This window comes from Diorhabda carinulata, chromosome 5 (assembly GCF_026250575.1).
Source record: "Diorhabda carinulata isolate Delta chromosome 5, icDioCari1.1, whole genome shotgun sequence".
Classification (NCBI taxonomy): domain Eukaryota; kingdom Metazoa; phylum Arthropoda; class Insecta; order Coleoptera; family Chrysomelidae; genus Diorhabda; species Diorhabda carinulata.
The window spans coordinates 13,979,109-14,007,021 of record NC_079464.1 but is presented as its reverse complement, the minus strand read 5'-3'; the positions used below and the strand labels follow the sequence as shown (position 1 = coordinate 14,007,021).

General features: G+C 31.1%; 5 protein-coding genes across 7 annotated transcripts; 3 read left to right on the top strand and 2 right to left on the bottom strand.

Annotated features, from left to right (window-relative positions):
• Positions 1-166: 166 nt before the first annotated feature.
• LOC130893717 (methylthioribose-1-phosphate isomerase) lies at positions 167-14,966 on the bottom strand. Of its 2 annotated transcripts, none has more exons than XM_057800031.1 (7): positions 14,768-14,966; positions 10,872-11,089; positions 10,324-10,559; positions 9,310-9,518; positions 3,137-3,300; positions 2,147-2,348; positions 167-457 (listed from the first exon to the last, which is right to left on the bottom strand). In XM_057800031.1, the coding sequence occupies exons 2-7, from the start codon at positions 11,001-11,003 to the stop codon at positions 333-335; spliced, it is 1,068 nt and encodes a 355-aa protein (XP_057656014.1). In that variant the 5' UTR covers positions 11,004-11,089; positions 14,768-14,966; the 3' UTR covers positions 167-332. The 2 variants fall into 2 exon arrangements, with proteins under 2 accessions (XP_057656014.1, XP_057656015.1); XM_057800032.1 differs by lacking the exon at positions 14,768-14,966 and adding an exon at positions 11,379-11,662.
• On the top strand, positions 12,323-13,425 carry LOC130893718 (putative glutathione-specific gamma-glutamylcyclotransferase 2). Of its 2 annotated transcripts, none has more exons than XM_057800034.1 (2): positions 12,323-12,665; positions 12,719-13,425. In XM_057800034.1, exons 1-2 carry the CDS (start codon positions 12,486-12,488, stop codon positions 13,091-13,093), a joined length of 555 nt encoding a protein of 184 aa, XP_057656017.1. In that variant the 5' UTR covers positions 12,323-12,485; the 3' UTR covers positions 13,094-13,425. The 2 variants fall into 2 exon arrangements, with proteins under 2 accessions (XP_057656017.1, XP_057656018.1); XM_057800035.1 differs by having other exon boundaries at positions 12,331-12,665; positions 12,734-13,425.
• Positions 14,841-20,380, top strand: LOC130893716 (heat shock 70 kDa protein cognate 4). Its single transcript, XM_057800030.1, has 5 exons — positions 14,841-15,009; positions 15,487-15,691; positions 17,316-17,614; positions 18,576-19,394; positions 19,598-20,380. Exons 2-5 carry the CDS (start codon positions 15,487-15,489, stop codon positions 20,219-20,221), a joined length of 1,947 nt encoding a protein of 648 aa, XP_057656013.1. The 5' UTR covers positions 14,841-15,009; the 3' UTR covers positions 20,222-20,380.
• Positions 20,381-21,121: 741 nt separating this feature from the next.
• On the bottom strand, positions 21,122-25,334 carry LOC130893714 (elongator complex protein 4). The gene is made up of 7 exons (XM_057800029.1): positions 25,126-25,334; positions 24,868-24,903; positions 22,949-23,064; positions 22,657-22,894; positions 21,706-21,989; positions 21,418-21,646; positions 21,122-21,322 (listed from the first exon to the last, which is right to left on the bottom strand). Exons 1-7 carry the CDS (start codon positions 25,226-25,228, stop codon positions 21,237-21,239), a joined length of 1,092 nt encoding a protein of 363 aa, XP_057656012.1. The 5' UTR covers positions 25,229-25,334; the 3' UTR covers positions 21,122-21,236.
• A 444-nt stretch (positions 25,335-25,778) lies between these two features.
• Positions 25,779-26,843, top strand: LOC130893713 (uncharacterized). The gene is made up of 4 exons (XM_057800028.1): positions 25,779-25,932; positions 26,041-26,212; positions 26,371-26,499; positions 26,588-26,843. The coding sequence occupies exons 1-4, from the start codon at positions 25,814-25,816 to the stop codon at positions 26,813-26,815; spliced, it is 648 nt and encodes a 215-aa protein (XP_057656011.1). The 5' UTR covers positions 25,779-25,813; the 3' UTR covers positions 26,816-26,843.
• Positions 26,844-27,913: the final 1,070 nt, after the last annotated feature.

Below are 27,913 nucleotides of genomic sequence, written 5' to 3'. Positions count from 1 at the left end.
ACCATCTGCCAATCGTGACGCTAGTGTAATAAAAACGTGTCATTACTGTCAATGTCGATACGTCATTCGCCATCAATTTCTGAATACCCAATTTAGTGAGAATAATTCTTGCGAGGCGGTTGAACAAAAATTGTTTTTGGGGTTTTAGGGATAAAAAAATAATAAATTGTACAGAAAATTTTATTAAATCGAAATATCGTTTACACAAAAAATATATGTATAAACCCTGTCGCGGTAATTTCATCAACGGAATGCTGAAACTATTTCTAAAAAAAATGGCTGAAAAATATACCTATCGAGTGAATGTTTTTTAGATTATATAAAAAAAATGTTCAATGAGCATTTTGGACACGTTGTTCTATCAATTGGTTCGCTTTGAAAACGCCTTTTTCCGTTATGAAGCCCGCTATCAGGGAAGCCGGTGTTACATCAAAAGCGGGATTCCAGCAAGTGATTCCTGTAAATAGACAAACGTACAGAAACAGATCGTACAATGTAATATTTGGTAATGCAAAACTAGTAAAAGTATTCACCATTATTTTTATTTATTATACATACTAAAATAATTTATCAAAAAATAACCCAATAACTAATTATTTGTGTATAAGATACCCCAATATCATGATAATCAATTATACTCGTCTCAATATTCGATTAATATCAGAGTTATAAAAAAAACCGAGCCAATGTCTTTAAAACATCGTAGTAATAAAAAAAAAAGACTTTTATCTCAAAATTTCCGTCTGAAACTATGAAGAAAGTTGATATCCGCAAGAACAACCGACCTGGTTACCATCAAGTTACTCTATGGGGAGACGTCCAACGAAATTATCGTTCTACCTAACGTATAAAACATAAAACCAACACATAAATCAATATAAAAACAATATCTACTGCACACCATCAAAAAATTTAAAAAAAAACTTGTTTTGCAATAACAAAAGTTCCGTTCTACCCCAATAAATGTCATTATAGATATAACTCATATTCCAATATATCTAAACGACATTTGCACCATGAAATAAAGTATAAACTACTCTCCACACTCCCTAGTTTAACAGATGACCTCTTAACTCAAAACCCAAAAAGAAAATGATGTCTATTCCCACATTTCTAAACCTCCCTTCACCACTCGTCGGTATTGTAAGTTTCCTGCAACTTGGTGAACTAAGTCATCATCGAATTGTCGACAACAGGTGTACAACAGGTGACAAGCTTGCCAAAATAGAGACGAACACACTCTTCTTGGGACCCTTCTGTGGTATCAACTACAAATAGAGAAAGCATTGGAGAAGAGAGGGGTAAGACCTACAGAGGATGGAAAGGCAAAGACTCTAGAATCCGAATTATCTAGAAAGCCGTTGAATATAAATAAACGATAGTTTAGCAGCTTAAGTAATTGAATCATTTGATGTCGTAGTGGATATATCAGGGAAATAAAAATCAAAATCAAACAGTGGGTTAAGTATAAGTGTTTAGTAACAAGTATTAGTAAATAGTTCAATGTAAATGTGTAAAAGTTCACACTATCGTTTTGTAGTTTAAAATTGTTTGTACAAATAAGAATAACTTTAGAATACGAATCAACTTCGGTAGTTGACGTTTCAAATTGTTTCCACAGTTGAAAAGACACAACAAAATAACAACGTGAAATTATTTTCAATCTTTTCCCTCTTGAGACTATCTTATAAAATTTAATTCAGTAACTCAGTTTTAAAAAAACTATCCGGAAGTCGATTAACCAATTAATCATAAAACCGCAAGTAATCTCGAATTTCTGAAACTTTTGGTGATACTTATAATGAAAACACTCACAACTACACTGTCTAACGCACTTCAGTGTAGTGGTAGTGTAAACAGTGAACCGGAAGTACTAATTTCCGACATCTTGAATCTCGAAATATGTAAACAAACGAGTTTTTATTATAATCCTAAATCGGGCAGATACAGAAGTAATCCGATTATCTTAAATATTATCGTATGTTTTTAAAATACATATTCGATAACTGCTTAATCATATAGGTCGAAGACCAGTTACGTGGAAAGAAGAATCACTTAACCGTCTAACCTTGAAACGATAAATATGTGAATCTTCGTACTGTTTTGCAAATTTGATACATTCCATGAATCAATGTAAATTTTTCACCTTTTGCTGCTATTCTATGTTCTCCAACGTGCGTCATTTCTCTATCGGGCCGTTCTTCTATAACTATATGATCACCACTAGGTATAGAAAAATCAATCGATGTAAAAGGGGCGGCTACGTAAAATGGTACGCCGTGGTACTTGGCAAGAACGGCAATTTGATACGTTCCTATTTTATTGGCGGTATCGCCGTTCGCTGCCACCTATAAAATAAATGAAAAAAATTAAATAAATAAGAATATAAGAGAAAAAAAACCAAAAAATATTTTTTTTTCAGTTTTTACTTGTCATTTAATTAGGTTTACTGTAATAATTGGTCAAATAGGTTAGGTTTACTATAGCTTCGTTCAGGTTAGGTTTACTATAGCTTCGTTCAGGTTAGGTTTACTATAGCTTCGTTTAGGTTAGGTTTACTTCAACCTCAAATAAGTTCACTTCATGTGATGGTCATGGACCTATCATTTTACTCCGGCGTCCAATTGCCAGTGGACCGTTAGCTGAAGCTTGAAAAGCCCCAAAATCGACTAGCTTCAGTATTTTGGGATACGTAAGGTAAATAACGGAGAAACTGCCCTATTTGTAAAACAAGAACGTGCTATTTCATCGCTGTATGGTTTAGATTTCAAATTGCTTTCGCATCCATCTCAGTGACTTTATCTTGTTCTTGAACCTCTAGAGAAGGTTAGCCGGATGGAAATTTTGCACCGATGGAGAGGTAATCGATGAAATTGAAAAAATTTTTTGTTTACTAGCCTACGAACTTTGCAGTTCCACCGGTTATATCGATCTCTATTAGACTAGTTTTCAAGGAACACTCTTCCAAACTTTTTAAAATAAATATGAGGCTCCAATTATCGAAAGATTCTCAAGGAAGTCGTCCTTAGTGGTATGACCGACACCGACTGTATCCCTCTACATACCAATAGAATATATAATTGACATTCGTAACCAATTTTGTTAATGTGTATAAGATGAAAAAAAATTGTCTCACCCGATCGGCTCCGACGACTACCGCACTAATATTTCTATGTTTCATCACAGCTGCCACCATACTATCGACTATAAGAGTCGCTGGTATTTTATCGTGTACCAATTCGTATGCGGTAAGTCTTGCTCCTTGATTGTAAGGTCTCGTTTCAGTACAATAAACATGTTCTAATATATATAAAAAGAAAAACTATTACATTATTTATTATTTATAACCGAACTCGTGGTTTATAACTAGGGGTGGGCAAAATAATCGATTAATCGAAAAATAATCGGGTGATCGATCAATCGATATATATTTTTAAAAATAATCGGTAATCGATTAATCGAAAATAATCAAATAATCGAAAATAATCAGATAATCGGAAAATATAAAAATATCGATTAATCGAAAAAATCGAATATTCGGAAATACTCGATTAATCGAAAATAATTTTCATAATTTTCACTTTTGTACTTTTTTGTGGTCCTGTAACCTGTAACTCAATACTCTGTTCTGTAGGTATACTGGATCCAAAACTTGACATCGTCAACTTCTTTTTTTTCTTTGCAGAAACTTACCTATTAAGAATTAAATCCTCCTTCTGATGAAGAAATGATAAGAAATATTTCTATTGTTTAGTTTTATTTTGGTGGGAATCAAATCACAATGTTATTTTTCAACTTTATAGCTGCCGTAATCAAGAAATATTTGTTTTGAGTTTTCGATCTCTTTGGCCCACAATCAATTACATAAAATTAACTCCCTTTTAATTAATCGCTTTAACCAAATACAAATACCTACATATTTATAATTGGGTATATAACATTTAAACTTATTTAGTTAACTAGGTACAAAAATTATTCTTAAAAAGCTCTTTACAAATGGCACAAAAATAGAAAATATCATTATTTTCTTTGATGTTAGATAGTGTCCAGCGGCCCGCGTCTTTTCAAGTTTTTTATTTTATTTAATATAGGTGTCGGCGAAAGATGAAACCTTTGCGGCCTAGTACCGCATAGATAGTTTTGCTGCTGCATTTTTTTTTTTGATCACAGCACAGAAAATATTAGATCATTTGCTTTATTCGAACCGTTGTGATATGACGCTTTGGCACTTTTGGCAGTGTGCATCATAAAAGAGTTTTGATATTTCACATAACGTTTGTTTTTTTAATTCCACCTATCCTATCACTGTGCTTTCCGGTTGATTGTTTAAAGTGTACAAAGAAAAAATCAAGGTAAGTTTCTAAGTATGACCAAATTACTAATTTGTTATGATTATGATTATTACTAATTCCATTGAAGACGATCCAGGTTTGTGTGCCAATTATTTTCTAGTTTTTGTTACAGATGATCATTTATAAAAACAGTTTTACTTAAAATTTTTGTAAGTCACCTATAGTCACCTAAGTAATGCCAAAGTAAGAAGCTTACTTTGGCATTACTTCAATAAATCTGGAACTGGGAGACACCTCAGTTTGTAGAAAACGTAAAAAAAACATCAAGTCATGTGGTAACACTACCAATTTAAGGAATCACTTGAAGGCAAAGCATCCACTTCTTTACGCTGAGATGCAAAATATTCATCAAACAGATAAATCTGCGAGTACTGAAATAAGCGATGATGAATCAAGGTAAATATTATTTCATAGTACAAACTACTCATCTTATTATTGTATTAATGAATGGTGCAAGGTGCAAGGATATAGTGCATTTACCGAATTCGAGCTAGGCCAAAAAACTGTCTGCCGACACCCGAAACCGACACTTTTGCAGTTAGTTGAACATTCCATTGGAAATTTTGCACAAATGGTCAGTTCAGATTGATTTTGAGCAAAATCCCTCAGGGGAAGGAAAACAAAAATAAGGGATAATTTTTTCGGCCAATAAATTATTTCTGAGGTGAAATTAAAAAATAATTGTTGAGCATATAGAATACTTACATTATAAATGAGATGTTTGAACCATCTATATAAGGAGAAGGCAGAATTGGGGCCAACAAATAATTATGCGTATAAACGAAATAGCTATATTATACGAGCTACTCTAACTAATTATGGATAATAAGTAAAATCACTAATAAATCCTTTAGAATGTCGAGTTATAAACCTTTGCGCCAAGTAATATCGTGATCCAAACAACTAATGTAGACGAAATCTCAGTAGTATCGACAGAATCGACTTCTTCTTCATCACAGATACCTCCATTAATACAAACAAGTCCCTTCAACTTCCAAACAAGCGTCCATAAAAAGCTTTACGATGACAAAAAAGTTACAAACCAAAACCGACATGGCTTTGGCTTTTTTCGTAGGTACAGAAATGATGCCTTATAATATAGTAGAAAACGAATGTTTGAAAAAATTTGTACAAGTTTTAAATGGAAGCTATAAATTACCCAGCAGAAACACATTATCACAAAAGTTAATTCCTAATTTGTACAATGAAACGCGCAGAGTTATTGAAGCCATTTAAAACAAGCCAAATTTATATCTTGTAACACCGAATGCTGGACTTCCATTGCAAACAGGTCCTATGACGCCCTTATATGCCATTTTGTAGACGAAAATTATCAGTTAGTAAGCGTTTGTTTGGGCTGTTATGAAATGGATCAAGATCATACTGCTGAAAACTCATGTAATAATATAAATCTTATTTTAAACGAGTAGAGTCTTGAAGAAAAAGCAAATACATCGTTTACCACAGATTACGGAAGTAATGTATTAAAAGCTATTTAGGATATGGGAATAGCCCATATATGTTGTTTTGAATATGCAATTAATATTGCAGTAAATAAATGTTTTGAAAATGAAAAAGTAAGCGAAACTATAGGTGAAATTAAAAATATTCAGAATATTTTTGCACATAATTGAAAAGCAGTTAGAGATTTAAAACTAATTCAGAAAAAATACAACACTAAGGAAACAAAAATTCCTTCCTTTTCGAAAACGGGATGGTGGTCTCTTTTAAATTTAATCAAGATAATTGTTCAACAAGAAGTAGATCTCTTAAATTTTTTACAAACCTACAATAATGGACATTATAAAAAGCTGATACTAAACGCTGCCGATTTGAAACTCCTGAATGTTATCCTGGAATTACTAACTCCAATTCAAATCATTTCAGAAACTCTGTCTGTAGAAAATTATGTAACGGGATCTACCATTCTACCTATTTCTTTGGAATTAGGTAAAACATTGGTAGATGAATACAATGAAACTGAAATTGATGAAGACATTGTAGAACTAAAAAAGGAAATAGTTTCATTGATTTTAATCACACTTAAAAACAGATATGAAAGCAACGAGATAACTCATAAACTATTGAAGACTGTCACCTTCATGGACCCACGTTTTAAAGGATCCTTTTTTAGTTCTGCAGAAAACCAGATAATTGAAGATATAATATTACAACTTAGTAGCAAATTAGAAATAATTCCAGTTTCTGAGAATAGAGCTGCGTTATCAGGAAAAAAGAAAAGTAGACTTTCATCAATTTTTAAATCTATGAAAACTATTGAAGGTAGTAATGCTGCGAGTTTAAATGTAAAAATTAAAAATGAAATCGAACAATATATGAATATACCAGTCATTGATGTTGAAGAAGATCCACTGATATGGTGGAAATAAAAGTATTTAACAAAGGAGGCCAAATAGTAACTGACCTAAGAGCGTCACTAACTGGAGATCATATTGACCAGTTTGTTTTTTTTTAACTATGAATAAGACGTTTGTTAACATTCCTAAAAATTTATAATAAACATCTTTCAAGATAATAATTTTTTGTTTTGCTTTTAGTTGCAAGCCTAAATCTAAGACTAAAGAGTTTATTTTCAACAAGCCCATTGAGAGCTAGTGACAAATTATCACTTTTAATTAATAATATACAAAAGAGATTGCTGTGTAAGGTGGAGCTTGTGGACAACATCCTGTGAGAATTTGGTTTTATATAATACAATGTTTCTTGCCTATTTTCATTCTCAAAAATGCATAATGGTTTTGGTACAGTTTAATTGAATTTAAAAGAGAGTTTTTAAGTAGCTTTATTACAAAGTAAAAGACTGATATAGTTATTTGTATGCTTAGGCCGCCAAAGACCTTTTTAACATACCAAAAGAACAGTTATAGCCGAGACCGCTTGCGGCTGTGGCAAGATAATCTTGAGGGCGTTAAAAAGTTTCGCGGCTATGGCATACCCACTATTTTCGTACAATCGTTAAAATAATCAAATAATGTAATAATCAATTCAACGATTAACAAATTTATTTCAACATAATTCAATATCAGAATCTTATTTCCAAATATCTTCTGTAGGTTTATTATTTGATTTGTTTTTATTGGGAATCAAACCATAATGTCTTCTGTATGTTCCTAGTGGTATACTCACTCTTTATCTTTTTTTTTGTAGGAATCAAACCACAATCGTTCTTTTGAAACTTTATTTCAGATTTTCGAATAATCAAAAATTGATTATTTTCGATAAATCGATTATTTTTTATTATTTTATATAATCGATTATATTTTTTGATAATTGCCCGGCCCTATTTATAACTACCTATTTTAAATTTTGAAGATTTTCTAATATAACCTCCCAATTTTTTCCAGTTTGTTATCGTACGCTGCTTTAATAACTAATTCGAAGCACCGCAATATTCGTTGACAGCATAATCATATAGGTAAAGGCCAAGTTACATTGGAATAGAAGAATAACCGCTTTACAAGTGTTTTACTAAAAACGTTAACAGTTATTTTTCCAAAAACTAACATCTAAAGCAGAATTCACAAAAAATTAAATAAATATAACAAGGCTACATAAGTTATACGATTTGTTAGTTTAGGTTAGATTATTCTTTTTTCCCATTTAACTTGTTTTTTACCCATACGATTAAGCAATTATCGAATAATCCGGAATGTTCTAAACTGTTCTAGAATGCATTTGAAGAATCTATAAGGAATATCTAGGCATGACTAAGATTAGGTTTACTTCAATTTCTATTAGATTAGGTTTACTATAGCTTTGAATAGGTTAGGTTTACTTCAGTATCTATTACGTTAGGTTTACTTCAATTTCTATTAGTTAATTCCATCCCCATTTGCTGGGAAACGTACTTTCTATGGGAAGAATTTAATAATTCAATTATATAAATCCATAATTTTTCAATAGATTCAACTCACACTGTATAATGAGGGAATAACTGGAAGCGACCTTGGGCAAGATAATAAAAAATTTTCTTTTTTGAACTTTTTTTCAATAAATTCTACAATATTTTTTGCAATAATGGTCGAGGTCGAGGCTTGGCTAAGACTTTCAGTGAAAAAAATTGAAGCTATTGCATTTTTTGATTCAAAATCTCCTTCTTTCAGAAGAGCTCAGACTGGTGCATTAGAACCTTATCATCCTTAACTCCTCCTCTACTTGATCTTCTCCTGAGGGGCCTCTACTTGATCTTCTCCTGAGGGGCCTCTACTTAAGACTCCTTTGTCTGAGTACTAGCACATGTCCGTGAGTACCACAAAATGGTACTTGTGGTTTACTGTGAAGAGGTTAGGTTAAGTTTTGTATTTTGTAAGTTCAAAAAATCGAAAATAAGGCCCCAATTTCACCGGAGAATGTATGTTCTATGAAAAAATAGTAATTTTAATTTTTCGATTATATAAATCCAAAGTTTTCCCGATAGATTCGACTCACACTGTATAATAAGGGATAACTGAAAGCAACTAAGGGCGAGAAAATAAAAAATCTCATTTTGGAACCTTCTTTCATTTCATTTTTTGCGATATATAAATTTTATATTTGCATGGTTTCAATTCCACCCCTTTATAATAATTTAGATATTTTCTAAGCTTACATAATCAAAATTATACCCAAATTTTGACTGAAAAAGTATTTTCTATGAAAAATTGGTAATTTTAATATTTCGATTAAATAAATCCAATATTTTATAATAGATTTGACTCGTATTGCACAACAAGCGGATAACTGGAAGCAGCCTTGGACAAGATAAGAAGAAAATAAACAAAATATGACTAGTCATGTATATAGTTATTCATTAAGAAAATTATAATTACCATCACATTTATCAACATACTTCATTTTAAATATTAAAATTCGATAGATAATAATTACCCAACTAAATTTTTTTTAATTAAACTAATCTGTAAAAAAAATTATTATTTCAATATATTTATGTAAATACCTAGTCTCTTTTTAGCGAATAATGTCCTTATGACACCTAATGCGGTTCCATATCCAGCCGTAGCTAATGATCCAGTATTACAATGAGTTAATATACGTACAAGACTATCTCCGCTAACTTTAGATAAAATATCTTTGGCACCATAATCACCTATAGCATTATTATCCGCTATATCTTTCATTAACATATCTTCGATAGTTTTTGAGAATCTGCAATGATAAAAAAAATCAAATAATAGTATAACAGAATAATTGTGGACAAAGATAAGAGTGTGTTAATGTAAGAAACTGGGAAAAGAGGAAAAGTAGAAAAAGACTGAAGAGTGGAACAAGCAATGGCAAAAATGGGCACAAAAGAAAAGACAATGACAACAAAAAATACAAAAAAGATCAAGAGAAATGTAAAAAAATTAATAAAAAAAATGAATTAGATGGAAAAAAAGCAGAAATGATGCTGAGATTGAAAATAAAAATTATTATGGAGCAGAAAATACAAAATAAAATATATAGAAGAAACAAGAAAGAAATAGAAAAAGTGCTGAATGGAGCGAATACACTAAAGATAATAAAAAAAGCAAAAGTAAGATTACCGGAACATATATGGAGCTACAATGGAAAAATGGAAAGAAATAAGAAGATGGTTGGATACAATGGAGACTGATTTGAAAAGAATGAGGATGAGGAATTGGAAAAAAATGGATACGGATAGGCAGAAATTGGAAGATATAAGATGGAGAAAGAATGTTCCCTAAAAAGGGCTCCACAAAGCTCAAATTCCACATAAAGGACGTCGTGGTATTATAAATTTAGTTTAGGCTCATTTTGTTTCCATCGTTTCCTATCCTCTTAAGGAATTTTACAATCCATTATCCCCAGCATTTTAGTTTATTCTGACATCACAGCCACTAGATGTGAAATGTTCAAACTATTCCATCAATCAGAAAAAAATAATTAATACAATAGAATCCATTGATTAATTTTGTTTTTTATATGTTAAAAACATATTTATAAATACCTTGCTTTCATATCATCAACGTTTACTTGTTCATCATTACAAAGTTGGTTAGCTAAATCAATTAATTCTTCAGCCGCTATTTTCATATTAACAGCAGTAGGTCTTGATGATACTAAATAGTTGAGTTTACCCTCGATTTCTTGCCTCATCTGTTTTTTCGAATCATATTTTTCATTATGTAATTCAACGGCTAAACTCAAACAACCCACTATTGCAATAGCAGGGGCTCCCCTTACCTAGAATATTTTACTACTACTCTAATAATGAAAATAATAAAGAGAATAAGGAGTTTTTATTAATAAACGAAATATATACCTCATAAATTTGATAAATGTTAAGGAAATGTAATAGACAATAAATCTAAAATACTAATTTATTATTATCAATAATTAATATGGGGAAATTTGATAATTGAATATAAATATTAAGTAAATTGATCCAGATCCTCCATAAATGATAATATTTGGAGATTTGTATACCAAAAATATAATAAATATAAGTGACCTGTTATCTAACCTAAGCCAAGAATATTTAAAGTTAAATAATACCTGCATTTTATTTATAACTTTCCAACCATCTTCTACACCTTTTACTTGTATATATTTAGTTTGTGCAGGCAATAAAAGTTGATCCAATACTTCCAAAGTATAATTATCATATCTTATTGCCCTTAAAGACATTTTAACCTCACTTTGACGAATGTCCCACACAAAATGATGTTAGATGTTCTTACTTTTTGTATTTGATAACAATATTTACATCTTATCTGTAAAAATTGTATTGCTTAATTTTGTTTATTAAAATAGATATGTCTAATAATTTAATTTTAATTAATAATAGTTTTGGCTTTACATTAGAGAAACATTTCATCAATTTTAAAAATTGCTTTGCTATTTTAACCGTTGCCAAGATATTTTAATTGAAAAATATACATAGTTAATCAATATATAATAGATTCCTAATCGTATTTATAATATGTTTAAATGACTTACAATGCAAAATTAATAAGTTTTATCTGTTAAAAACATTTTGTTAATAACTAAATTTTGACTCACTTAAATTTTGCCGGTTCCGTATAAAAATTTTCAAAACCACTAAATTAATTATTTACATATGGTATATCTGCCAAACACTGTTACGCTTCCGATGCGGGTGAAAATCAAAATTTTAACACAATCGGATCCTTTTCAGACATATAACTAAATTCATTCTATTTTATGATATATCAGATAATAATAGAAGTTTTTTTATTTGTTTGTGCAAATACAAAAGGCACAAATATATATTAACAAGCAGGTAAAAGCTGACGTCATCCATGTTAACGAGATAAAATAACTACAGACTTTCAATTGGAAAAACTGAACACTTTGATTTTTGTCATATGCTACGGTGGCGCTATTTTGAAAATTTTGACAAACTATTCCGAAATCAAATTTTCTTATTTTGAACTTGGTTGAAATTTTGAAAACTGTTTGATATGTTCATAATGAACACACTCTTTACATTACACCAAAACTCATAATCACACTGGCAGCTGCATTATCATCTTTAGTGACTGAAGGTAAACTACAACCTATTAACTTGACCTACCTATTTTATACTAAATTTTATATTAATTCCTTAACTACTAAACTATAGTTGTAAGGAATAGGCCCTTCGACCCCGTTTAAATAGTTTAGTATTTAAGGAATAAATGTTTCCGACTTTTTCGCGTGAAAAAGTAGGAAAATTTGGTATAAAATAAGGTTTTACTTTACCTTCAGTCTCTGAAGACGATAACTTGGTTATCGAAACGCGCTTCAGGCAGTGTAATGTGAGTGTCGGTGTTATGATATTGTAAACAGTGTGTTGGGTGTGCTCGTATTAAAAGTTATTAATAATGTAAAAAAAATAGCTAATGATATTCCAAATATCACTTGTTTTTGTATTTGTTTTTCCTATAAGATGTCGCTACACTATAATTATGTATAACCCAAAAGCTGCAGATCACAGAATACGAAATGGTTTCATTAATCATATGGTCGACTGTCAAAAATTTAAATTATGTAGCTTATTTGTACCAGCTTAACATATTTATTGTTTATTTATAATATGTAATAAGCATAAAAAATGATTGTAAAAATAAATATACACTATGAACTGTAAACGTTGGTGGAAATAACATGTGGATATTTGGTTATGGATCACTCATATGGAAAGTCGATTTTCCATATGAGAAAAAAATTTTAGGGTATATTAAAGGTTTTAATAGAAGATTCTATCAACTTAGTACTGATCATAGAGGCACGCCTGCAAATCCTGGAAGGGTAGTTACTCTTGTACCCTCCAACGAATCATCTAAAGTAAGTATTCTCTATATATTTTCTTTTATTCCAGGCTAGGAATAGCCCGAAAGTTCTATTTATTTAAGGTGTATGGAGTAGCTTACAAAATTCGAGATTGTGATATAAAAAATGTTGTCAATCATTTGGATTTTCGGGAAAAAGGAGGTTATGAAAAGAAAATTTTGAAATTTTTTCCAATATCAGAAGACGAACAACCATTCGACATCACCATATATTTAGGCGATCAAAACAACGAGAATTACGGAGGCCCCGCAGATCTGAACGATATAGCTGTACAAGTTGTTCGTTCAGTTGGTCCTAGTGGTCCAAATATTGAATATGTTTGCAATTTAGCCAATTCTATGAGAACTTTTTTTCCCTTTGTCAAAGATGATCATTTATTTGAACTTGAAAAAAAAGTTTTAAATTTATTAGAAGAAAAATAAGGGACTACGAAACTTGGTATTCAATTTTTTGGGAGTTTATCAAATATTTCTATATTTGTGATATAAACTTAATCATTATATTTGAATATGTAGTTTCATTTTATCTACTTTTTTTACCAAAAACCTGAATGTTTAAACTAAGGTATTCAGTTCATACCCAACAAGAGATGGGCACTAAATATATACACTGAAAAAAAAAACTGAAATTGATTGGCTAAGGTAGTACCAGGTAAAATTAAATCTAACAGCTTCAGAGAGGGGCCTATATCTCATAAAAAACGAATGTTTATGGAATTTGTGTATGTTGAATAGATAATATAATATTTTAATTACTAGTATCTTTTATTTAAATTTCACAATTCCCACTAATACTAGCAACTTATAAGAAACTGTTACGTCCAAAATCGATTTTATTTATCAATGTATTCTCCTTCAAGATTTGGACTTTACTGTGGATGAGGAAGCAATTCAAATGTAATTAGTTAACCATCAACTTGTTAATTGGGGCATTGGTGAAATAGTGGTTTTTGAGACCGTTGATTGTCTCTCCATTTTGGAAATAGTCAATGAACAATATTCTATGCGTATCCCAAAATATTGAAGCCTTAACCTTCCCAACTGACTGTTATGCCTTTGGACACTTCGGACGTGGTTCACCGGCTGCAGATGATGATCGTTTTCATTCCGAAGTGAAGTGATGGATCCATGTTTCACCCATTGTAACATATCGACGCAAGAAAACTGATTTATTACTTGTAAACATTGCCAAACACTGCCCTGGATCATCAACACGTTTTTTTAGCAAGAAGTTTTCTCATGGTTAAATGTTCATGAATAATTTGCCTTTTGATATATACGACCTCATCTATGTTACGAAATTTCAATTTACAATTAGATATAATTACCAATTTGTGAACATTTTACTAAGTAACCTAACCATTTGAACTACTCGAGTAAAAAGATAAGAGATTTTTAATTCAGTTGAAGGATTATTATATTTGGATAGTATGAGGAATAAAGAAATTTATAATTGATTGATTTGGCACAGTTGTTCAACTCATATATTATTTGAAATAAGTTTAAAAATATAAATAAAGATTGAACTTCTTTTATCTCCCCGTATAGAAAAATGGCACAATTGTTTGCAATTTTGTACGAATAAATCCTTGGTTGTGAAACTGTAAACATGACAGTAAAAAATGATTTAACAAAAATCTGTAATAACCTTCCTATAGTTATTTTCTGAGTCACTTATTTTTTATTTTCTGTGATAATTCAAATTCAATGTTTTTCATTGATCATTCCATTTACGTCCTATGTTAACCTTAAAATGTCTTTTCCATTTTATGTATATTTACAATGGAAATTCTATTTTTAAAACTACATTAATAATTTTTCTATTTGTTGTAGACGTAACAGTTTTGTATAAAAGATACATAGTTACAGATATCTTTACATATTCATGAAAGCCGAAAAAAAATATCAAAAATGTTATTATCAAATATGACAATTTAAAGTTCCCGCCATAATGAGAGGTGAAGCTTTAGGAACGAAATTCCTTTTTAAAAGCTATTTTATGAAAACGTCTAAGTTAGTACTATTAAAAAATATATAATAATAATTAATTTATATACAAAATATTCTTTGGTGTTGTAATTACTATAAAAATCTTACTAAAGTAAACCGGAAGCATATGCACATGTTCTAGAAACGATGTTTCGACCAATGACACTTTACACGCTTCCGTATTACTAGTAGCTGATTGGTCCGTTTTATAATTTCTAGAATATTCTTCGATCCGCTATAAAACCGGCCATTGCTTATTCCATTCTTTCGATTTGATTGAAGACTCTTGTAAAGAGAACACGTAATTTAAGTATTTGTTAAAGAATTGTCTGCAACTGTTTAATATTAAGGTAAATATGATTCAGTTATTATTGATTATTGCCAATTTGATGTTTTTTTTCAAAAAAATGCATTTCAAATAATTACAATTACTTCAAATTTGTCACTGAAATTTTGACCACGTTTTTTTATTAACTTATCCATGTAAATTTTATATTTAGCATTAATTTTTCGAATTGATAAGTATCTATTGATTTAAAAATTACATTTCAGTTATTGATTTAAAATTAGGCGGATATTTGAAAACGAGGTATTTTGTCGTTTATAATTGTGATTTAAATTCCTTTTTATACAGTCATTTTTATTACGATTTCACAAGTTTTTAGTTTGTTCACGAGGAAATTTCTAGAATTTTAGCTTCGTCAATTTTCAAGGTTAAACCTGATAAAATTTCAAGCTACTGTCAACATTAGCCTGAGCTTACTCATAACAAGCTAAATTAATATTAACATTATATATATGAGATATTTTTGTTTTTTTTATTATAGATGGCTAAAGCACCAGCTGTAGGTATTGATTTGGGAACAACATACTCCTGTGTTGGAGTATTTCAACATGGAAAAGTCGAAATTATAGCTAATGATCAAGGTAACAGAACCACACCTTCGTATGTGGCTTTCACAGATACGGAACGTCTCATTGGAGATGCCGCGAAAAACCAAGTCGCCATGAATCCCAACAACACAATTTTCGGTAAGTAACAGGGAATATACTCTATAAACTCTCATTTTGTATTGAATTATTCATTTTTAATGTATAATTTACCATATTCTTGAGTATAATCGACAAAATGTGTTCTAAAACAACTATCGCCTCATATGTTTTTATATGAATTCTGATATTAAAATGTACAAAAATTTAACTTTATACCAATTTATAACATATTTGACTTGAATTTTTTCCTCTCCTCCACTTTGTATTTTGCTATATCAACCTCAAATAATAAAAAAAAGGGGACTAATAAGACTTGGGAGGAGAAGTAATAAAAGTGATGGACCTACAGATGAGAACTTGAAGCAATTACGATTTAAGGTCTTCATCCAATTAAAGAAACTTTAATAGGTCATTGTAACCCTGTTATAACAAAATCTGTTAGGGAAAGTTCAAATGAAGTCAAAGTCCTATATAAAGGAGTGATACACCAAGAAATGCCTAATAAAACGGGATCTAGCAATAAATTTGTAGAAATCCATATAATGCTATAAAGCAGCAATGGTCCAGGAAATTTTAAAATAAAACTGAAATAGGTTAAAAAATTGCAGACAATACTCCTGAATTAAATAGAAACGATTCTGAACAGTCCAAATATAGCAAAAACAATGATAAAATAAATCAGTTGTGGTATTTAAATAAAAGCCAAAGTTTGTAAGCTACAGTTCAGACCGGATGAAATAAGGTGAAAGTGGTTCTGAATAGCCCAATTAGAGTAGTAGATTCCAAAAAAGCAGGAGTAGCTTGGCAAATCCCAAATGAAGTGGCTACAATTCTTGCAAGCAGATTTCTACAAGCTACAGTTTTGTCAAGCCCAATTGGTATATAAACAGTTCGGGAAGTCCCAAATAAAGTTGAAAGCTGAAATCAATAAATTACACTGAAAAGCCCAGTTTGATTAATAAATTTTGGTGCAAATAAAACGGGGAATGTTTGGAAATTAGCGTGGCTGTCATTTTGAAAGTCAGCTGCTATTCTGAAAAGCTAAAAGAATGTGAAAGAAGTTTTCAGGAGCCGTCTTAGCCCAAATAAAACTGTTTTTAGAATATTCTAATTAGTGACTGCAATGTTGGAAAGTCAATTAGCTACGGTTCTGAAAAACTGAAATAGGATAAAGGTAGTTCTTAATAGCCCAATACCCAAGACTCATATACATTGCCGCCTAAAGTTCGTGCCCAATTAACATTAGTAACTACTGCTTCAAATTGATAAAGAAAAGTTACTAAATAAAGTAGCTGTAATTCTGAAAAGCTAATATAATCGACTACAGTTATATGATATATGAATAGAAGTAGCTCTGAAGAGCCCAATCAGGAAAGTAACTATGCAGGAAATCTCAAAACATTCCAAATATGTTAGCTAAACAATAAAAAGTCCAAATAAATTGGGAAATTTTAATCAACTCCGTCATTAAATTCATTTTTGTGGCTTTTAGAACTAAAAAAAAACATAAAAACATGTTATGTGATGATATCAACTAAGCTTGCCAGACTAGAGTTTATGATTCTATTATCCGTGATTAGCTTATTAACTGAAAATACATCTTCACAAGTTTTTGTTGTATCTATTGATTATTCTTCGTATTATCTTATAATTATTTCTTTAGATGCGAAACGTCTTATTGGTCGTCGGTTTGAAGATTCGGCTGTACAATCAGACATGAAACATTGGCCTTTCGAAGTTATCAACGATGGCGGTAAACCGAAAATTAAAGTATCATACAAGGGGGAAGACAAATCATTTTATCCCGAAGAAGTGAGTTCAATGGTGCTCACGAAAATGAAGGAAACTGCCGAAGCGTATCTTGGCAAAAATGTCACAAATGCCGTTATCACTGTACCTGCTTATTTCAACGATTCGCAACGTCAAGCTACCAAAGATGCCGGAACCATCGCAGGTCTTCAGGTAAATTGAACTTTATTATCATAAATTTACTCTAAAATGTGAATCAATTTGTATGATGATAACAAACTAAGCATGCCAGACTAGAGTTTATGAAAAATCTGTGATTAGCTTATGATCTGAAAATATTTTTAACATTTTATAATGAAATGAATGTCTGTATCTAAGATACCAAAGATCTTCATCTTTGCCTCTCATATAAGATTATGGAGTTCTGAGCTCTCTCACACTTTGATAGAATGTGGATTAACAAAGACTCCTGTTAGTATTATATAGGTTGATGTAGTCAACAGTCTTAGTTTCCCCAAGATAGTCTTTTCCTGTCTTGACCCCTGACGATTTTTTCAGAAACTGGTTTTTCTCATCTACTCTGTCTCAGCCCTGTAGAGGAGCAACTCCTATATCAAGGCCAACTCTCAACAAACCTTCCTTCTATAAAAAGTTTTCTTTACCCTACCTAAAAATTTTGCAACAAATCTATCTACCTTTTCTATTGTTTTCTCTTATTTTGTAGTAGATTGCACAAAAGGGTCCTAAGAAAGGTTTATCCAACCTTAGGAAGGGAAATTTCGTGGACTTTTTTTTGACTATAGAATTATAATCAATTTCCCATTATCTTATTTATTTTTAACTTTTAATTTTGTACACTTCCTTGCAGAATTTAAAGGTCTTTATATTATAGTAAGATCCCTAAGTGTATTGTTTTCCTAGGCTACTTCTGTTGTACAACCACAATTTCTAAACTTCTTCCTCAATTACTGTTAATCGTTATTACTAGAAGTAATGTACTTCCCCAAATTCATAACCTCTTCTTATTATCTTTTTCTTTAACTGTTTGCCATTTTTTCGAATTTTTGTTTTATTTTTTTCTATTTTTAACATCTTTTATAAAATGTTGCAAATATGAAATGAAAATATAGTTTCCTTAGATTAATTCAACAATTCTAATGTTATATAATTTCAGGTACTGCGTATTATTAATGAACCAACCGCCGCCGCCATTGCCTATGGTTTAGATAAGAAAGGACAAGGCGAAAGGAACGTTTTGATCTTCGATTTGGGCGGTGGTACTTTTGATGTATCGATTTTAACTATTGAAGATGGTATTTTTGAAGTAAAATCAACTGCTGGAGACACCCACTTGGGAGGTGAAGACTTTGATAACAGAATGGTCAATCATTTTGTTCAAGAATTTAAAAGGAAATATAAGAAAGATTTGACTAGCAACAAACGTGCCTTACGTCGTTTAAGAACTAGTTGCGAAAGGGCGAAACGTACACTTTCCTCATCCACCCAAGCCAGTATTGAAATCGATTCTCTTTTTGAAGGTATCGATTTCTACACTTCTATCACAAGAGCTAGATTCGAAGAACTCAACGCCGATTTATTCAGATCTACGATGGAGCCAGTTGAAAAGGCCATCAGAGATGCCAAGATGGATAAATCTCAAGTACACGATATCGTTTTAGTCGGAGGATCTACCCGTATACCAAAGGTCCAAAAACTTTTGCAAGATTTCTTCAATGGTAAAGAATTGAATAAATCTATAAACCCCGATGAAGCAGTTGCTTATGGTGCCGCCGTTCAAGCCGCGATCTTACACGGAGATAAATCCGAAGAAGTACAAGATCTGTTGTTGCTCGACGTCACACCTTTATCTTTGGGTATCGAGACCGCTGGTGGTGTGATGACAGCTTTGATTAAACGTAACACCACCATTCCCACCAAACAAACACAAACTTTCACTACCTATTCCGATAATCAACCGGGAGTACTTATTCAGGTTAGTTTTTCAACAATTTTAATACTATGAATTAAGTATTAGTTCAAAATGATGATACACTCAGCTCGCATTGATACAAACATGATGATAAATCATTATGTTCCCTATACGACGCTATTTTATTATATAATCTGAAATTTACTAAATTAATATGTGATGTACCATAATTTTATAATCAATGTATTAATAATAATTTTTTATAGGTATACGAAGGAGAACGTGCTATGACCAAAGATAACAATCTATTGGGTAAATTCGAGCTAACTGGTATCCCTCCTGCTCCACGTGGTGTTCCTCAAATTGAAGTCACCTTCGATATCGACGCTAACGGTATTTTGAACGTAACTGCTGTCGAAAAATCGACCAACAAAGAAAACAAAATCACCATCACTAACGATAAGGGACGTTTGAGTAAAGAAGATATCGAAAGGATGGTAAATGACGCCGAGAAATACCGCAACGAAGATGAGAAACAAAAAGCTACCATTACCGCTAAGAATCTATTGGAATCTTATTGCTTCAACATCAAGAGCACCATGGAGGACGATAAGATTAAAGACAAAATCAGCGAAAGTGACAAAAATACAGTTATGGAGAAATGCAATGAGGTTATTGCTTGGTTGGACGCTAATCAATTGGCAGATAAAGAAGAATACGAACACAAACAGAAAGAACTCGAAGGAATCTGTAATCCCATTATTACTAAACTGTACCAAGGAGCTGGCGGAGCTCCGGGCGGTATGCCCGGTTTTCCAGGAGCCGGTGCCGCTCCAGGAGCTGGTGGTGCCGCCGGAGGTGCGGGACCAACCATCGAAGAAGTCGATTAAATATGCATTCCAATGTTTTGTTCAATTTTCGCCAGTATTACCTTGCAGACAAAGCTTTTCGAAAATTACTTTTTTTACAGTTATCAATTACTTGTTGAAATTTGATTTGTAATTTTACAGTTTCTGTTCCCGAACAAAATAAAGTCAAATCCATTAAAATGACTTTTATATATTATCCCAACTCTTCCTTTTTCCTGAGAAAACTAACGTTGATAGAGTACTAGGAAAATTACCTAAATTTTGCATAGGACAAATAAAAACCGCTACGAAATTTTTTCAGTATCTGCGCGATATAGAATACTAATTTGGACTTATCGAAATTGCGGAATACATTTTTTAATTAGTTTTGCTATTTTGAACATCAAAATACCCCCTATGTAAAATCCTAGCGATATTGGAAGCATGTATACATGAAATTTGTTTAATTCATTAGGAGAATGTTATTGTAGCGCCTGTCAGGTTCGGAACCCTTTATACGCCTCAAATAAATTTTTTTTTTTTTTTGAAAAAGAAACCTCAATACTTCCACTCGGATGCATAAAATTTTTTTATGCAAGTTTTAAAAGTACTTCAAATTCAATGTTTCTGATAGATTATGTTAGAATTTCCTTTTCTATAATGAAACCTTTCTACTATTACTACTACTATTTTATTCTATCAAGCGTTGTAGTAAACATTTTTATGGTAGTTCGGCAACCAGTTCTACTATACAGTGTTGCTTACTCTTAATGGAGGGTCAATAATTTTGATTTCCTCAATCATATGGGAGGTAAACGAAGACGGATATTATTATTATAATATGAAGGAAGAGAGGCGAAGAAAACACATAGTTCAAGCAAAAGAAAAACCTCACCTCAATCTTCACTCAGGGAGAACCAAATCAAGTAATTAATAAATGAGTGAGTAAAAAAACTTTTAATTGTCAAATCTTTCAAAATATAATACTTTTCGATAAATAAATTACATATATAGTTTATTCAAGGTACATAATGTTGATTTTTCTCTTTTGTTATTTTTAGAAATCCAAGTGTTTTAATGTTGAGATAGCACATCCAAATTGCGGTAAATGATCACTTTTAGAATCCGTATCATCTTGTATATCTTAAAAAAAATAATTAATTGGTATTTGTACAAAAAACTTAGCTAGTTGTATAAATCAATGCAGGATTATATCATTATATTAATTTATAACTCACCAGGTGGTAAATGAAGTAAGTCTATTGAAAATTTTTTCCTTCTCAGTTTAAAAGCATATTCCATAGATCCAGGATGTTTAGACGCCAAGGAATTGATGGCAGCTAATTTTGTCAGATAAAAAAACCCATTGTATTCTGCTAAACTTTGATTCCTCTCGAGTTCCGTACCGCTGAAAGCCTGTAATCTTATAGCGATATCACTAGAGTGTATGCATCTATCCAAAGATATCTACAAAAAGAAAAATTAGAGAATTTTACAAAAAAAAAGTTAATATTTAATATTTTCACCTCATGATATAGATGTGTGGGAATCGTAACGAGAGCCACCGCGTACGCGGATCTAACCAACGCCCTTAAGCAGAATATAAATTTATCCAGATCTCTAGTACTGTCTATGGAATGTAACGATTTCCTATGAGGCAACCACATTGGCGAACCCAACGAATGGATACCAATCCTTAGTACAGTCCTTTTTTCAGGAGAATCTTTGAGAAAAAATTTTCCGTCTTTGATTTTATTCCTAATCGATTTTAATAGAGCATTGTATGCAGGATTCGAGTAAGTTCTTGAACCTAAAACAAAAACAAGCGTTTTTGGAGAGTCAAATCTATCAAATCTGTACCAATCGATATCAAGTATTAAAGACAGTTCCTCAAGGGTAGATGGTTGGCCCTCTGCTATTTTTAGTATTTATACTCACTAAACTTGTCATTCCCAACTTCAACCAAACCTTATCGCAGTGAAAATATGGACATCAGAGTGGAGAATAAAGTTGAATGAAGAAAAGTTTATTGTCCAGGTCAAGATTCTCAAAAAACAGTACCCACTTGGAAACCTTATTGATAGTATTAAAAATGAAGAGGATTCAAAAGTTACAGGTCACAATTCTCAAATAGTGGCACACTTTTGTAGACCTTATTTAAATTTTAAAAATTGTAGCACACTATTACATTGACTTCCTACATCCTTCCCCTACTAATCATTTGAGTAGTCATTCCAGGAAGCTAGGCAAGGAGAGAAATTCAAAGTTGTTAAAGAAAAACTATCCTGAAAAATGCGTTTTATGTCTTTGAAATGCCTTATTATGCAATTGTCTGGTATCACCAACACTGAAGCATAACAATAATTTGTATCATATATTAATGATAAAAATATACGAACATAGCATTTATCAACAATTAAGCACTATTCAGCAGTTAAAAACTATCTAATTAATAATATTATAAACAAAATCCTTACCGTGTTCGATTCTTTGTCCTGTCCAATAACAAATATCTGAATTTTCAATATCAGCTAATGATATATTTTTTGATAGATCGTAGATATGTCCAATCTGTTTCACAGTTTGTCTTGCACCATTGTTGGTAGGTAAATGTTGATATCTGAAAGCTATTTTCATTTTATCACTAACACCGGGAGATTTCAAAACTTTCTCTGGTTCTAAATCACTATCGATCACAGCAGGTAATTCTTTGATCTGAAATACAAAATAAAATGTCAAAGGTGTTATGGAAGGAAATAAAATACTTACAATATTGGAAGGATTTACATCTTGACTAGCTATCAATGTAGAATGATTAGAAACAATGCCCTCAACTATAAAATATTTTAATATTAATTTCGAATAAGATCCATGGAAATCCTCTTCTGGAAAATAAAAATACATTTACAAAAATAATTATGGGCATGTTCACTCGTATATTTACAAAGTGATCACTGACCATGACGAAATTTATATGGGTAATTCTAATTTTGAATTCCTTGTTCTTCGTGATGATTTATATTTATTTTAGGTCTCTTTTTATTAAAATTCGGTTTAAAATGACAGATAAAAATTTAACGTTTCTATATCATAATATTTTTATAATGGCGTGCAGGAATTCAAGTACTTAAGTGTAATAATAACAGATAATGGAGATAGAACAGAAAAGGTACACAGTAGTTCAAAGTCACCTTTAATCTTGATCAGGTGCAATATTACTTCAAGTGAATACATTTGCAAAATATGGGATAATCATCTGATTAAATCATAGGTTCACAAACTTTTTCCTGGCGGATCACTTTCAAGATATTACTGGCTTTGATTGATTTCCTACTACTACATATTTTCAAAACTCGTCAACAAATGTGAAGATCTAACAGTTGTTACAAGTTAAAACCATGTTGAGTGTTTTCCCTTGTTCTGTGGAAGTTCACCTGGACCACTTTAGGAACCACTGATCTAAGGGTGAAAAATGTAAACTTCTGTTAAGCATTCAGTTGGCAACTGGGGGTTCACCAGAATCACTTTAGAAATCACTTGTTTCAGCAAGACAATGCTTGAGCATAAATAGCCACTTCCACCAGGTGCAAATTAATCTTCTACCAAGCATTTGTTACCTTAATTAAATATATGTAGAGCATAATTGGTAAAAGGTTAAGATATTTAGAAGGTTCTTTTCATACTTTGATAAATATTCCTATACAGATAATGGAGGAGAATCCAATACCAAAATTGGTGAGGAGAAACTTACATAATCTTCATTTGATTGGAGTGGAATATTAATGATTAAGATATTACAAACTCCCTGATATGAATGACTAATATTACCAAAATAAAATAATTTGGGATTCTATATAAGTATAAATACACCACCGGTCAAACCCTTTGGCAGCCCACTTCATAATCCATTCAGTAAATTTCAAAATAATACACCTCTTCCATTTGAACAAGTAGTGTATATAGACAATGGAAATAGAAGAAGAATAAGAAGTCAGAGCACATCAATGGTTTACTGGAAGACATTTTAATCTAGCTAATTAAAAAAATATTTACACAAATATCTAGTTGTGATAAGAGCTGTTGTACTAACAGTTTTTCACCAACCTAATAACATGAATATCAAATAATACAAAAATGATTATAATTGGGCAAATACATATATTTTGATAAATTATATAAATAAGTTTATCATCAAATTTGGATCAATCAAACAGTTTAAGTAAATATTGAATTTATAAATGTAATTCTGAAATTGACCCATTGAACAACAGACAATGTGATAATATCTCAAACAAAGATTGACAATAAACAATTTATGGTAGGATCAGAAGTTGGATAGAAAAACAGGGTTCCAGTATCCACAGAAATAATTAACATACATATGTTATGAATAAATAACTAAGGTTATAATGAGAAAAGTTGAAAATGCAAAAGTGAGGAGCAAGTAAAGGAGAATTACAAATTAGCAAGAAAAACAGACTTTACCTCCTCCAACTCTGTTAATAATTTGTAGTAGAAAATTTTTGTTTTTGTGGAGGTTTGAAAATTTTCATTAAATATGTATATTCTACTGATAGGTTATAATAATACATTCATTATTCAACTGTATATGAATTATTAATTAAAATAGATAAATGATAATAGATATTATAAAATTTAGACAATTATTACACTATACATTAACTTACCTATTAAAACGACGGTTCCAACTGGCAATCCACCTCCTAAAATAATAAAACACAAATTAGAAGTGGAACTGACCTCTCTCTACATTATTTAAAAACGTATATTCTAAACCACGGATTTGTCCTCTTTTTATTCAAAACGAACTAAAATTTTTTTATTTTATAACAATAATATTAAATTACATGGAATCTAGAAAATATTTAGTTTCCAACTTAAAAAAAAAGAACAAAGAAAAATGAATATAACCTATAGATTTTTACCTAGAAGTGTATCCAGCGATGGTATACCTGAGGAAACAAGTAATTGTCCATTTTGGGCACTGTATGCTGTACCTGGAATACTTTTTGGTATTTTCTTTTCCATAGAAAATAATTTATAAAATTTAATTAAATCTTTCTTCCTATCTTCTTCGGCACACTTTCCCTTTCCTTGTTACCTCAGGAAACTTGCAATCGAACTGAAATCATCCATTGACATAAGCAGCTGTTTAAACCACAGAACATTTGAAGTAGTGTCTATTCATACGATACTCGGACGATTAATTTTTTATTATTGGATTATGAATTTCAAGCTAACACAAATTGATATCGTGAAGTAAATAAGGGGTTTGAAAAACTGATGTAACTAATAATGAATATTTTTATCATTGTATTGAAGGCTTACACAAAAAAGGTCGAAAATCAATTGAAACTTTGACTAGCTTTTTTATATATTTGCATGAACAAACAAATGTATGAGCAATTAAAGAATGGCACAAACTTTTTGTATTGCTGACTTCATTTTCAACTTTAAAAATGATCGTAAAAAGGAAATATTTTTATTTATTCGATAATCGTGTGATTAGCAACAGCCGTAGAATCAATGTTTTATGATACAATTTTCTTCTTTTTCTAGGTTTTAATGGGCTGTATAAAAAAACTTCGGAAATAACCTAATTTGAAAACAATTATGGCACTTCAAAAATCTAGATTTTCCCAAGTTCCTCAAGATGCTGTTATATTAACTGAAGAGCAGGCTCTATTATATTATACTAAAATATTAAACAACTGGCCAAAAACATCAGATGTGTAAGATTGTTACTACAAATCGATGTATATACATATAAGAATTTATGATATTTTTTAAATATTATTTCCATTATTAGTACGTTAACGTTAGACAAAAATCTTTTGCAGACTTGGATATAAATATGGTTGCGGTGTACTGGCAGCTGCTAGTATCGTGTCGGGAATATACATGAATAGTTTTTTTCGAGGGAGGTTTAGATTATTAAATTATGGATTCATGTCATCATATTTACCGATTTCTGCTGTACCCGCTACAATATCTATGTTATCGCACCAACAGGTACGATATTTCCTTCCCAAAAAAGCTAATCTTATTAAATCAAATAATTTTCAACATATTAATTAGTTTAACAATACTTTGGCTATTCCTAGACTGCTTTTTAAATTTTAGGGTTGAGGGAATGATCTAAAAATTTTAAAGGGAACAATTTTTTGCAGTTTGTTTTAAGTCCTCTCATATTAAACATAGATGGATGCCCAATTTGTTTAGAAACTAGAGCATCGGTATTACAAACACTTACTGGTTGCATAATGCCTTTGGTTTTAGCACCAATTACATCATTAGCTGTAAGTACGATTTTTTTAGTATTGAACATCGCAAATCACAACGTTTCGAGTTTTTGTATTTATTGTATTTCATAATATTTTTTTCTAGCTTGTTCATCGCTATCACACATACGATATGCCTTATATAACTAAGGAACCAAGAAAAGTATTTCAAATAGTCTCGAAAATGTATAAACAATTGAAAGGGGTAGCTTGGGGTATATTTTTGGGACAAGCAGTGATTGGTGGTTTGGTCACCTACTTTGAAGCCAATTCAATCATAAATGTCAATTTGGAATTGGTAAAAACTGAAAGGGAAAGTGAATTTTTGTCTTAAAATTGTAAATATATGTTAGTTTAAGTACTGCTCTTCTTTTATTTTCAATTATAACACCCTGTTATGCCCTTTAATCTACAGAAACCTCACAATTCCACCAATTATGCAATGTATTAGAAGATACTGTATTTTTGATATCGTTCAAATTAGGGCTTAAACTCATCATTTTGGTTATTAGACAAATTATTAATGTGCTAATTGTAAGAATGTATAATCTAACAATAGAGTATTAAAAACACTGTTTACACTGGCACAATTACACTATAGAGAATAAGTTATCATCTTCAGAGACTAAAGGTAAACTGTCTCTTAAGATGATTCCTTTGTTATCGAAACGTGCGCCCTACTATAATATCACCAACAGTTTCAGTAATTCGAAATTGCTAGTTTCTCTTGTTACCACTTCTCACTCACCCTGTTACTTTAATCCTTTTTAATAAAGTTTCGTCTTAATTTAATCTATTAATTTGTTTCTTCATATTCCCCCTCTAGAATACCTTTATTCTGCTTTTCTTGTTATCCTTTACGGTAAACTGTCTCATCTGTTAACTGTACGCCGTGTCATCTGTCGTTAACGCCATTTGTCAACTGTTCTGTGATCGCGTCTGTGGTTTTGCCTCTGATCTATTCCACAAATGATAGTTGACAGATGACTTCAAAGATGGCAGACACTTCCTACTTCTTATGACGTCACTTCGCTTCCTGAGCATACATAGTTGATCTACTGAGGTAGTGACGCAGAGAGGATAGAAGAGGGGTGTAGAGACATAAAAGCATCTATACAAAGGGGAAAAGTAAGAAAGATGAAGGTAGACAAATTGCGAGAGGGTGGAGAAAAGTGAAAAAGAAGATTTCTTAAGATTGGATTTGGTATCGACTTCTTATTTACGATTTTTTGTCGGATTTTTATTAGAATATTTCTGGATAGATTATTATAGTTTCAAAAAGATTCTCATTGAAAATAAATAAATTGATGTTGAACAGAAAATTTTTGTTTTTTTACACCTCGTACATTAATTAACATGTAAATTGCTCGAATTATGAAGAATTCGGTTGATGGTAACGTACGTGACAGTAGATTTATTGAATTTTACTTGT